At 44.9% G+C, this 12,361-nt stretch overlaps 1 protein-coding gene across 1 annotated transcript; it reads right to left on the reverse strand.

Moving 5' to 3' along the window:
- Positions 1-635: 635 nt before the first annotated feature.
- On the reverse strand, positions 636-5,975 carry LOC123047018 (putative glucose-6-phosphate 1-epimerase). The gene is made up of 9 exons (XM_044470499.1): positions 5,712-5,975; positions 3,918-3,992; positions 3,463-3,519; positions 3,200-3,360; positions 2,937-3,077; positions 2,632-2,734; positions 2,441-2,540; positions 2,074-2,334; positions 636-1,084 (listed from the first exon to the last, which is right to left on the reverse strand). Exons 1-8 carry the CDS (start codon positions 5,838-5,840, stop codon positions 2,096-2,098), a joined length of 1,005 nt encoding a protein of 334 aa, XP_044326434.1. The 5' UTR covers positions 5,841-5,975; the 3' UTR covers positions 636-1,084; positions 2,074-2,095.
- Positions 5,976-12,361: the final 6,386 nt, after the last annotated feature.

The raw sequence follows: 12,361 nt of genomic DNA on the forward strand, positions 1-12,361 counted from the left end.
CTCCCTAAAATTTAGGGATACGTTTGAGACGTATCGCCACCCACGACTCCTCACGCCCCACCCTCTGGTACCATGTAGGCGTGGAGACTAACCTCTCGCCGATAGGTGTGGCTCTGTATGGGCAGACTCACTCATGCCCTCCTAGGCCACTTGGTACAAGTGGGCTTGGGCCTCATGGCCGAAGTGATGGGTCTCTCTCATACAACCGTATTACAAACCCATTTTTAGTGCACAGAAAGTTTTCACTGTCTAATCCATGCATCAGTGCATACATGACAAACATTTTCATACATATGGCTCCATCAGTAAAAAATAAATCCATCCAGCACATTTATTTCAAATTGCTCACAACCAAATAAGTCGCTCATAATCATTCCACCTGTGCAAGCTAACCATTTCAGTTTATGCACCAGCAAAGAATTTTCCTTCTAAGCATTCAGTATAAATTTCTTCTAAGCTAATCATGCTTGGCTATACGTTAGATCAACTTCTTCTAAGCATGCTAACTAAAATGCCCAAACAAAACTGAAACCTTTTAGGCTAACAATTTTGAAAACCCAACCTGTGTTGCTTAGATTGCATAACTGATTCACCAAAAATAACAGCTTTACTCAGGGACCCAAAAACACCATGCCTTCAAATAACTATCCAACGGTGCATAATTGCACAGCGCAGGCACATTGAATCCAAATAAGCATGGTTCCACAACCACCAAGCCATGCAGCTCAAAACCTTGGCATGTTTACACATCATGTGTGCTTATCTGAAAGGTGGTTTGACATCATCTTCGCCTTTTGGCCACACTACGAAACTTAAGCATAAAAGAAACTGGTAAAAGAAGAAAATACAGTTATAAATTTATTTTACAACCCATCTAAGATGTTTCTTCGATCATCCCTATGCAGGGTACAAACACTGATTTGTTCCTTTATGTCATGTGGATACTGAAACAGAAATCAATGTTGAGATTTTCGCTCTGTTGCGGTAGGTACGCCGAAAACAACAAAGATTTGAATAGAATGGAAGAAATGTTTTGACACTCGTGGCTGCCATTTTCCTTGTGCATATGATATTAATAGTCTACCTGCAACGCAGGAAACATGTCAATATGAATCATACACAAGGAATTATTAATGAGAACAGATGCAAAACAATTATTGGCTTGGAACATATATGTACATGACAGGAAGTTCACAGTTCACAGCATCTTGATACTCACAACTAAAAAAGGAACAAAATGAAACATTGTGCAGGCAAGCTAGTCTTTTGCAATTGAAGTTCTCAAAATAAAAGGTTTCCACAATGTAGTTGCCACTTTGCCAGTAAATTCTAGTAAGTTTATATTAGTCTCCATTGAATCCCTGATTTCCAAATATGAAAAGACAGGTTATGCATACCATGTCAGGTTCTTAACCAAGCCATCAAAACAAGTTTGTTTGTGGTCACAATTCTTAGCAAGGAATTTTATATGTTAATTGACCACTCCTAAGTTCAAACACTTCAGCTGGTCCAGAAATCAGTATCCCAATAAGTACTCCACCACATTACCAGATATACACATCACGTAGTATCCGGCCTCAGAGTTCCAGCACTTGATCTGGTCTAGAGATCAGGACGCCCACTACTTAACCTCAGCACATTACCTATCATCCGGTCTCGTATGGACTTAATTCGGTCTAAAAAATACATTATGTTCCAACTAAGGACTTAGGCACTTCTATGTATAATTTGGAGCACATTGTACAAGAAAATAGTGAGTGAAGCCCTCCCTGACACTTAGATCAGGGTGTGTTTGGTTGACGTTGAGTTTCTTTTGTTCATGACGAGCCCGTAATTAGACATCTCTGGGAGTTGGCCTGCTGGCCTCTCCTTGTTTTTTAAATCTTTTCTAATGATAATGACACGCAGCTCTCCTGCGTCGTTCGAGAAAAAAATTAGTATGCGAGTGACTACATTCATTGAAAAGACTAGCTCCAATAGAATATGGAGTATGGCTGGTATTGTATGTTCTCTGCATGAGTATACTATGTTCAGAACTTACATACATGGCTACATTACTAGTATAAATGTTACCTGCACAGAACTTGACTAAGGGCTAGCTGACTGAATCCTCCGGAACAACTGAATCCTGAATAACACGATCTGGGTCCAATTGACCACTGTAATAACTAGACGGAACTGCAGATAGTTCCAATTTTCCAGTCCACTCCTCGCCAGGCTTCAGAGTAATCGCCTTTTCTATAGCAGCTGCTTCCACACATACCATGCGTTTATATTCGTCATCCCCAAAATCTGCCATTGCCTTAGCTTTTTTGTCCCATGGATTCCAAACAACTGTAACCAAGAAGAAAAAGAAGAAACTCTTTAAAATAATTCTTCAAAGATTATAATGCAATAATTTATATAGTTCTGAGCAAACAAATGTAAGAGTTCACCATACCAGCATCTGGAAGGCCTCCTTTCCTCACAACAAATGTTCTTTTCTTCTCATGATCAATAATGGCAATTTTTGACGGTGTGCCCAGATATATTCTGTCCAACTGTGAATTTTACAGATGCTTGAGTTAGAAAGTGGGATGCAAAGAAAAATGAAAAAAATGGTAATATGATTCAAATGCCTTGGTAACGCACCTCAGATTCAAAAACAATAGCATCGCCTTGTTCAGTGAAGCGGGCCCTATCTTGTAAGTTGTCTAGGTAATCCAGAGTTTCCAGGCCTTCTACTCGTATCTCACTGAAATATTAGAATGGAATTATGACGAGAGAAAAAGAACTACTATAAAAATGAGGCAGTTAACAGATGTGGAAATTATGGAATGTTTAGATTTGGGACAAACAAACTTAGGAGTGGGGATTAAGTATTCTGCTTCTGTTACGAGATCACTTCAAACTCTTGATATTGTTTTTTTATTATGATAGTGAGCTGAAAAACATACCTTATATCAGAAATTGAGAAGTACGTGTGATATGCAAAGGTAAAAGAGAATGGCTTTCCATCTGCATTGGTATTCCTTATACGTGAAGTCAGCATCAGATCTCCACCAGGTCCAAGTGCAACCCTCAGACGGTACTCAAAACTGCAACGAAAGAATTGCTCTTATGGATCCATTTGAACACACAAATTATAACGAAAAAAATATGCCCAGTTTCTAAAATAGCATGAATCCACTATAAGTATGTAGTTATTTAGGATGCCCACCTATGTGGCCAGATCTTTAAGTCTTCATCAGTAGGTTTAAGGATTAAATCGATGTAAGCTCTACTAGAGATTGGTACTGGAAATGGTGGTGGATCAGTGTCAACAGCCCAGATCTTGTTCCTTGCAAATCCATGAGCTTCCAGATGTCCGAAGTTGGAAAACTAGAACGGGGAAGTACTTAGCAAAAATAAAATCAGACAAAAAAGAAGAAATTAATGAAGCAAAAGAGTAAAAAACAGGTTCAGAAAACGAAACTCTCATACCTGAGGAAAGCAGATTGGTATACCTCCACGTATAGCTTTTGGAGGTTTGAAAATAGCCTGACAGAAGAATCAAATCAGTCAAGCAAATTAGGCAATCGAGAAGATGTGGGATCAAGATTCCAGTAAAATTCAGATCCACATATATTTTGATGTTGACAAGGCAAAATGAGCAGCAGGGAAATGCTAATTTAGAATATCGCCATATTTTTGACTTACTGCACTGAAATGTCAACCATAACTCAAGATAAAACTTGCTATTGACAGCACATATTTTTGCCCTAGCATCGAACGGGTAAGTACTGAACTAGCTTTCACAATAGATATGTATTTGTATGTTATAAAGTTCTGGATGATAATCAATTCAAGTCAGGACTTAGGCATGATTGATAATCGAAACAATGCTGAGATAATATTTTAAAAGCACTGACATAATTTGTACTTGAAAACAACGGCACCTTATTACTAACGAAAAGCAGCTCCTCCCCATGCTCATCTTTCCATGATGTTACATGGCCACCATACAGGTACACCTGGCAGAAATAACACATATAGGACTAAATAAGTAAATAGCTATTTTTTTGGAACAGGTTAACTAAAAAAAGCTCTCAAAAGGTGGTCAGAACTTCTTGAGTCACATTTGTTTTGTATCTGCTTTTGAGGTTTGGAGCTCAACCCCTATTTTGGATGGGTAGTTGCTGTTTGTTTCTGTCAAAAGTTGTAACGGTCACACAATTTTTTGGTCTGTTGCGACAATCATGAAATCCAGGTTCATCCTGTAGCAAATAGGACTCTGGAAGAAGTGGGCAGATACTTTATAGTAAGCTGCTTGTTCTATTTTAGTGTCATTTCTATTACTACTATCAGATGTCCATCAAGTGGAATATTCATACTGCATACCAATAATTATGCCATGAAGAAATACCTATTTTTTGTTGCAAAAGCATTCCGAATATCCCAAAGAGCAAAAAACGATGTGTCCAACTATAGTGATCTGAGTGTTGAACTTCCAATAGCCTAGCCTTGTGGAACAGCAATAAAACATAGGTTACTTAGCCCATTCGTCTTCTTCGTAATACATTTGATATGCCAAAAAATATGGACTGATCTATCTAGTGCATCTCAATAGAAGCATGTCCGGACATTAGGAAAAGCATGATTCGGGTAACTTCTAAATGACAGGTGGAATAATAACCATGGCAGTAGGGTCACAAGCTTAAAAATCAATCGGAATAACATCACAAATGATCGCTAGCTCACCACCCATCATTTCTGTACAACTCAAACTCTCACCTGGTAATTTTACCTATCCACCAGTGCTGACCTCATGGCCTTCTCCATGAATTGCAGCAGAAACTAACACCATGGCCGAAGCCCAAATAGCTGGCATACTATTCATCATCGATGTCTGGATAACTGAGTGATAAAGTAGGCAACAGGAGGTAGATCGGAGGAGGCTCGGATTTTTTCATTTTATTATCTGACCAGTTTGCTTGATAACCTCACCCATCACTTCTATGAGTACAGGATTGCAGGTTTGGAGAATCTTATATAACGATACGGTAAACTGTAAGTACCAAACAACAGAAAATCAATATGTTTGGTCGATGAGTCCTAACCTATAAAGGCATATGCCGTGCTTCACATCACTCCAGTGTCCTAACAGCTAGTTAAGCGAGCAACTATCTTGGGGACTCCTTTGATGATTCCATCATGAACCTATGCTCGCCACTCTCTCAAGTCACGAGCGCATAGATAACACCAATTAGCATATTAAAGCTTTGTATTCAGGAATTACAGAAACTCCATTGTAGATCACAGTGGACATTTTTTAATCATATTGTTGATTTCTCAATCACCATTAATAACTACTACAGGCGTTTGCTGATGCAAGGTCCTAACAGTGAACGCAACGTGCTTAGACTTGGGTCATATCAACCATCGACAGCGTACACTGATTTTTTTTTATTTCAAAAAAAAATAAGGGTCAGAACAATCATCTCCATCCCAAGATCAGTTCCTCAGGGGCTCCACGCGATCGAGCGAGTCCCACCTCGCATAGGAAAATCCGCTACGATAACACTTCTGCCGGAAAATGGTCGGGATCGGAGCAGCAATTGCAGAGGCTGCCCATACCATCCAGCCCCATGGCAGGCGGCACGGATCTGCACCGAGATCTGGCCGACGGAACGCCAACCAGTTGGAACTCAGAGAGAGAGAGACAAGGTACGTTGCGCCCAGCAATATCTTACCTCGGCGGAGATGCGCCGGGCCTCGCGGAGGACGACCTTGTCGAGCCCGTTGGCGCCCTTCCGGTGCTCCACGGGTAGCGGCCCCTGCGGCGCGGCGGCGCCCTCCTCGCCGGCCCCCGACGACGACATGTCCGGCCGCGGAATGGCAGCAGGAAGCGAGCGAGTGAGGTGGATGTGACGAGAGAGAGATCTCTTTTAATTGGGGAATTCTTCCGGGAAGGGACACACAGTGCGTGCGCCGTTCGGTCCGGTGGCTTAAATAATTACTCTCCTAGTCACTCATAGATGCCTTTGCGATCGCGATTTATTGCAACTTTCTTTCTTTGTTTGTTTATTCATGTGCGTGTGCGCGTGATCTTGCTTTTCTTAACTTTTTCTTTTTTGCGAATGACCTTGCTTTTCTTAACAGTACAGTAGTAGTACTCCATCCGTTTAGATGAGTAAGTCATCTCGATTGTGCATCATGACTAAGGAGGAGAGGAAACGAAAGACCTTAATGTTTATTTGCTAATTAATAATATTGCATGCAATGAACTAACTACTGCATGCCGTGCAGTCTCAAGTCATTAAAAGCATCCACACACATCATCTTTTATTGGTTGATATGTCAAGAAACAAGAAACGAGATAGAAGTTAATGCACCGCGCCTAAGTGTTTTGGGATTATTTGATTTTCATAAGATGACTTACACACCTAGACGAAGGGAGTACATCTTTTTGACGTGGTGATCTGCCAGTCTTGCTTGTCCAAGGGCTTCTCTAGTTAATCCTTTTAACTTATCGTAATGATAACTGGCGAATGTTCGCTGGCAGTGAGGCCTCGGAACGCCCACAGCCGGTTGATAGTGATCAAACGATGGTAATTTATGAAAAAAAAGGTCTTTAAAAACTGGAAACTTTCAACCCCTACAACAAAGGTTGTCATCCCTATACAACTAAAATTGACATCCAAATCGTGTGCAAATGTCCCCCCCCCCCCCCCCCCTCCTCCCGGCGAACATTACTAGATACTGCGGTCCTTGGTTTAGTCCTTAAAATGGCCCTATACATTTGGTTCATGCATTTCAACAACATTTGCAATGCAAGCACACACCACACACATGCAAGCTAGAACATGGTCGGACGACCGCGGTGGTGTCAGGACACCAAACCAAAGAGAATGCAAGTACTCCATCGTGACAAAGAATCAACAAGATGTACTGTCAGTGTACAAAGTATTAGAGCCTAATTGGTTTAATGCCAATTTTTGGCAACTGCCATAGAGATTTGTTGCGTATCAATTTTCGTTGCTAATCTCACAAAAGGTTGCCAAATGTTGGTAACTTTTGATTTTGTCAAATATTGGCTTGCCAAATATTGGTACCCAAACCAATTAGCTTCTTACTCACTCACTCAATCTGTACAGGAGTAAGAACAAATTAAACCAAACGAATGAACAAAACAATGTTTATGGGTCGTGAAGATGGCATGTACCTAGAGTAGGGTCTTAGGCCTGACCTAGACGCCCTACCCAAGGACACTACACGAGAGTTCAAGGCCTATAAGGTTCAACAAAAGATACCGACTGAAATCTTCATGAAGTACAATCCACTTGACAAAAGATTCCACTCGGATATCCCAAATCCACTAGACCATACAAGAATCCACTGAAGTACATCATACCTAGAGTCACCCCAGGATGGCAACGTCAAGCATTCATTCTGTCGTCATAAAGACCATTTAATGCGGGTGTTACAGTAATGTTCATGACTTAACTCTCATTGAACCCCTGTATAATGAAGGGCAACCAGGGGTCGGTGCACACTATATAAGCCACCCCTCCCCTCTGACACAAGGGTTTGCACCCCCCCCCCCCCCGTAACTATTCCACACTCCAATCGACAAGCCTCTGCGGCACCGAGACGTAGGGCTGTTACCTCCTCCGAGAGGGGCCTGAACTCATAAATATGTGTGTACAACCTAGTCGTAGCTAGGACACTGCCCTCTCCTACGTACCCCCTACTTCTACTGTCAGACTCGTTCCCACGACAGTTGGCGCCCACCGTGGGGCAGGCGTCTTAGCGACTTCCGGTGAGGTTGCAATCTTCAATCTTCGTCGACATGGTTTCCGGTGGTGGATTGTCCTTGGGCCGCGAGGTCCGTCTCGGCGCGCTCACTTTCATCGTCGATGATTCGGCCTAGCTTCAGGAGGCCCCCCTCGATGTCGGGGCACTCCCTATCTGCGGGGCGGCGCACTTCCGCGTGAGTGCCTGCGGCGTCCTCATGCGGCAGTCATCGATTCAGTATCGATCGGCTCCTGTGGCATCTTCGTGTCCTGCGGCCCGTCGCCGCAAGCGATTGGGTCGCTCGCGGCTCCAGTGGTGGGTGAAGCACGCGGTGGCTTGTCAGTCGGCCACTCCTCAAATCACGGCAATCGAGCCCGATGAATCTCTCTATGGGTTGTTCGACCTGTCGACTAACCATTCCGACACTCTCTCTGAGTGTGAAAGCAATGACCCCGCGGCGGAAGTTCTCATGGTCGGCTCCCAGCGTAGTCCACCAAGATTTCCCCATGGCGCGGGCAGTAGCAGCGGTCCGGCGCGCGACAACGACGAGTATTATCCCGAAGCTCCCACTGTGGAGCAGAGGGAGGAGTTGCAGCGCAGGCAAGATCAAGCTTTGGAAGCACTCCAGACCCCCATCTTCGGGGAGACCCCCAAGGCTCGGGCCTTGGAGGCTACGCGCGTAGCCACTCTGGCTGAGCGTGTGCACCTGGAGAATCTTCAACAAGCCCTCGATGACCATGCCCGCAGACATATTCCAAGTTCCAGTCGACGGCATCGGCAACTATTTCCGACTAGACCTAAGGATGATTTTCAGGTATTCCATACTCCAATCCAGAACGTTGCAGCAGCTGCACATATTGCAGATTCGATCCAGTCGTCCCGTTCTGAGGCTGGTAGAGGCTTACAGCAGATCCGGGCACTGCTCAGAGCGGTCAGGGAACATAACTCAGCTGTTTCTCAGTTGCACAATAGGATTCACAACAGGTCAGTTGTGGCAGATACAGCTCAGTCGGCTCAAAGCCCAAGATCGCCCTTGCGGCGTGAAGGTCGTGGTTATCACCAGGACCAGTACCAGGGAAGAGGCCACGGGTAGTTTAACCCTTGATACCACAGTGATGACCGTCGTCGAGTGCCTACACCCCCTCCGAGGGGTGGATCATACGCGCCCTAACGGTATGCTGACAGTCGCCCATACAGCAATGAGCGGAGGCTCCCAGTCGACCCTCGAGAGCATGGTTTTGATGCAAGGTCAGTTCTTGTGTAGGGCCTAGTTGATAGAGGCAGGGCTAACAGAGATGGTTTGTACAGAGATCAGCCGAGTGGGAACAGAGCGTTCGTCTCTGGACCCGAGTGTTTCAGCAGAGCCATCCGTGCTGGTAAGATCCCTCCCAACTTTAGGTTGACTGCAGGAGTTAGCAAGTTTACTAGCGAGTCAAAGCCGGATACATGGTTAGAGGATTACTGAGTGGTTGTGCAGATTGGTGGGGGCAACGATAAGGTAGCCATGAAGCACCTGCCCCAGATGCTTGAGGGCTCAGCCAGAGCTTGGTTGAATCAGTTGGCTCCTGCTAGCATTTTCTGTTGGGAGGATTTGGCCTGAGTGTTTATCAAGATATTTGAAGGCACTTGCAAGCGTCCCGCTGGGCTGTCTGAGCTATAGCACTGTATACAAAAACCGAATGAAACTTTGAGGGATTACATCTAGCGGTGGACTACCCTTCACCATCTGGTGGAGAACGTTTCCGAACATCAGGCCATCTGCGCTTTCAAGGAAGGTGTGTGATACAAAGAGCTCACGTTGAAATATGGTCGCTCTGGGGCCTTGACTTTGAATTGGATGATGGAAATCACCACTCGGTATGCGAATGGTGAGGAAGAGGACCGACTCCGCAATGGTAAAGGGAAAACAGTCGACCCCGAGACTGGGGGCGGAAATCCCAGTCGGAAACAGAAACAAAGCCTCAGGCCATGTTGAAGCTGCAGTGGTCAATTCACAAGGAAAGTTCAAGGGAAAGCCCAAAGGACCGTGGGTACCCAAGAAGATGAAGGATCAATCAGGCCAGGATTTCCTGGATTTACCGTGTCCCATCCACATGAAGAAGGATAAGGAAGGCAACCTGATTGTGCCTAAACACACCACTTGACAGTGTAGATTCCTCATTCAGCAGTTCCGTGAAGGACATCAAAGTGAGAAAGGCTCTGATAAGGATGAAGACAAAGAAAAGTCAGATGGTTACCCGAAAGTCAATGCAACTTTGATGATTTTTGCTGATGTTGAGAGCAAAAGTCGACTGAAAGTCCTCAACAAAGAGGTGAACATGGTTGCTCCGGCAACTACGACATACCTCAAGTGGTCAAAGACTCCTACCACCTTTGACCAGTCGGATCACCCAGCTCACGTTGCTACCCCTGGGCGACAAGCTTGGGTGGCCGAACCAGTCGTTAGAGGCACTCGACTCCGTAAAGTTGTCATGGATGGTAGCAGTGGTTTGACCATTCTGTATGCAGAGACCCTTGAAGGAATGGGCATTCCGTTGGCCCGACTCACTGAGAACAACATGCAGTTCCATGATGTCATTCCTGGGAAGAAGGCGAAGTCACTTGGGCAAATCGCTCTGGATGTGGTTTTCGGCGATTCAAAAAAAATCGCAAAGAAAAGTTGATGTTTGAAGTGGTAGATTTCCACAATGCCTATCATGCTATTCTGGGCAGGCCGGCATATGCTCGTTTCATGGCCCGACCATGTTACGTGTATCTCAACGTGAAGATGACAGGGCCCAAAGGTGTGACCACGGTCACTGGGAACAGGCAGAGAGCAGAAGAATGCCTCCAGAAAGGGTCCAAGATCGCTGACGAGCAAATGGCAGTGGTTGAACTGGAGGAATATCAGAAGAATGTTGATCCGAGTGATTTGCTCCATTCAAAGAAGACTGCTTCTGAGACTGCATTTCAGACATCTGACGATACAAAACCAGTTCATATTCACCCAGAAGATCCCACAGCTGCTCTGACTCACATTTCAACGACACTCGGCAGCAAATAGGAAGCCGCATTCATCCAGTTCCTCCGTGAGAACTAGGACATCTTTGCATGGAAACCATCAGACATGCCAGGTGTACCAAGGGGACTGGCTGAGCACCGTTTGCGCATCGACCCAAAAGTTAAACCTGTCAAGGAACATTTTCGTTAGTCTGCCGCAGAGAAGAGGAAGGCGATTGACGAGGAGGTGGCTCGGCTCGTGGGAGCTGAGTTTATCCGCGAAATATACCACTCCGAGTGGCTCGCCAACATCCTTATGGTTCCCAAGAAGGATAAGTCACTCCGCATGTGCATTGACTTCAGGCATATCAATCGGGCCTGCCCGAAAGATCATTTTCCGCTCCCCTGCATCGATCATATAGTCGACTCAACTGCGGGGAGTGAGCGTTTGTATTTTCTTGATGCTTATTCTGGATCCCATCAGATCCGATTGTATGGGCCATATGAAATAAAAACAGCCTTCATCACCCCATTCGGGTGTTTTTGCTATGTCACCATGCCTTTCGGTCTCAAGAATGCCGGAGCCACATTCATGCGCATGATTCAGATCAGTCAGAATGTGGAGGCATATATGGATGATATCGTAGTGAAGTCACGCAAGAGTTTCGACCTGCTGATTGACCTTGCTGAAACTTTCGCTAATCTAAGAAGGTTGTCTTGCTGCATTAAGTCGATTCATTTCATGTCTCAGTGAGAAGGCGCTGTTTCTTTACCGATTGATGAGAAGTCTGATATGTTAGAGTGGACTCCTGAAGCTGAAGCAGCATTTGTGGAGCTCAAAGCCCTACTTTCCACCCAGCCGGTGCTTGCTGCTCCGAACATCAAAGAGCCTTTACTCTTGTACATTGCAACCACTGGTCAGGTTGTTAGCGCAGTGCTCACGGTCGAGCGAGAATAAGAAGGCAAGGACTATAAAGTTCAATGTCCAGTGTACTATATCTCTGAAGTCTTGACTCCATCCAAGCAGAGGTACCCACATTTCCAGAAGCTTGTTTATGGAATTTACTTAACTGCGAAGAAAGTTGCACATTATTTCCAAGACCACTCGATTTCAGTCATCAGCGACGTTCCATTGTCTGAGATTATGAACAATCGAGATGCAACTGGTCGAGTGGCTAGGTGGGCCATTGAACTTCTCCCTCTGGATATCAAGTTTGAAGCAAAGAAGGCGGTTAAATCTCAAGCACTCGCGGATTTCTTGGCTGGATGGATTGAACAGTAGCAGCCGACTCAAGTTCACTCGAAACACTGGCCTATGTTCTTCGATGGGTCCAAGATGTTGAATGGTTCTAGTGCTGGAGTGGTTTTGGTGTCCCCAAGAGGTGATAAACTCAGTTATGTCCTCCATGTTCATTTTGATTCCTCCAATAACGAAGCTGAGTATGAAGCACTTCTCTACGGGTTGTGTATGGCCATCTCACTTAACGTCAGTCGCCTAATGGTCTACGGCGACTCAGATTTGGTGGGCAATCAAGTGATGAAGGAGTGGGATGTCAGAAACCCTGCCATGACCGGATACTGCAACACAGTGAGGAAGTTGGAGAAAAAGTTCGAGGGTTTGGAGCTT

This window comes from Triticum aestivum, chromosome 2B, assembly GCF_018294505.1.
Source record: "Triticum aestivum cultivar Chinese Spring chromosome 2B, IWGSC CS RefSeq v2.1, whole genome shotgun sequence".
NCBI classification, from domain to species: domain Eukaryota; kingdom Viridiplantae; phylum Streptophyta; class Magnoliopsida; order Poales; family Poaceae; genus Triticum; species Triticum aestivum.

Bases quoted from the DNA above. Each gene is read 5' to 3' on its own strand.
- LOC123047018 (XM_044470499.1), bottom strand. From the start codon at position 5,840: ATGTCGTCGTCGGGGGCCGGCGAGGAGGGCGCCGCCGCGCCGCAGGGG. The intron at 3,993-5,711 runs GTAAGATATTGC...TATTTCTGCCAG, and splicing joins CCCGGCGCATCTCCGCCGAG to GTGTACCTGTATGGTGGCCA. The intron at 3,078-3,199 runs GTGGGCATCCTA...CTTTCGTTGCAG, and splicing joins TTAAAGATCTGGCCACATAG to TTTTGAGTACCGTCTGAGGG.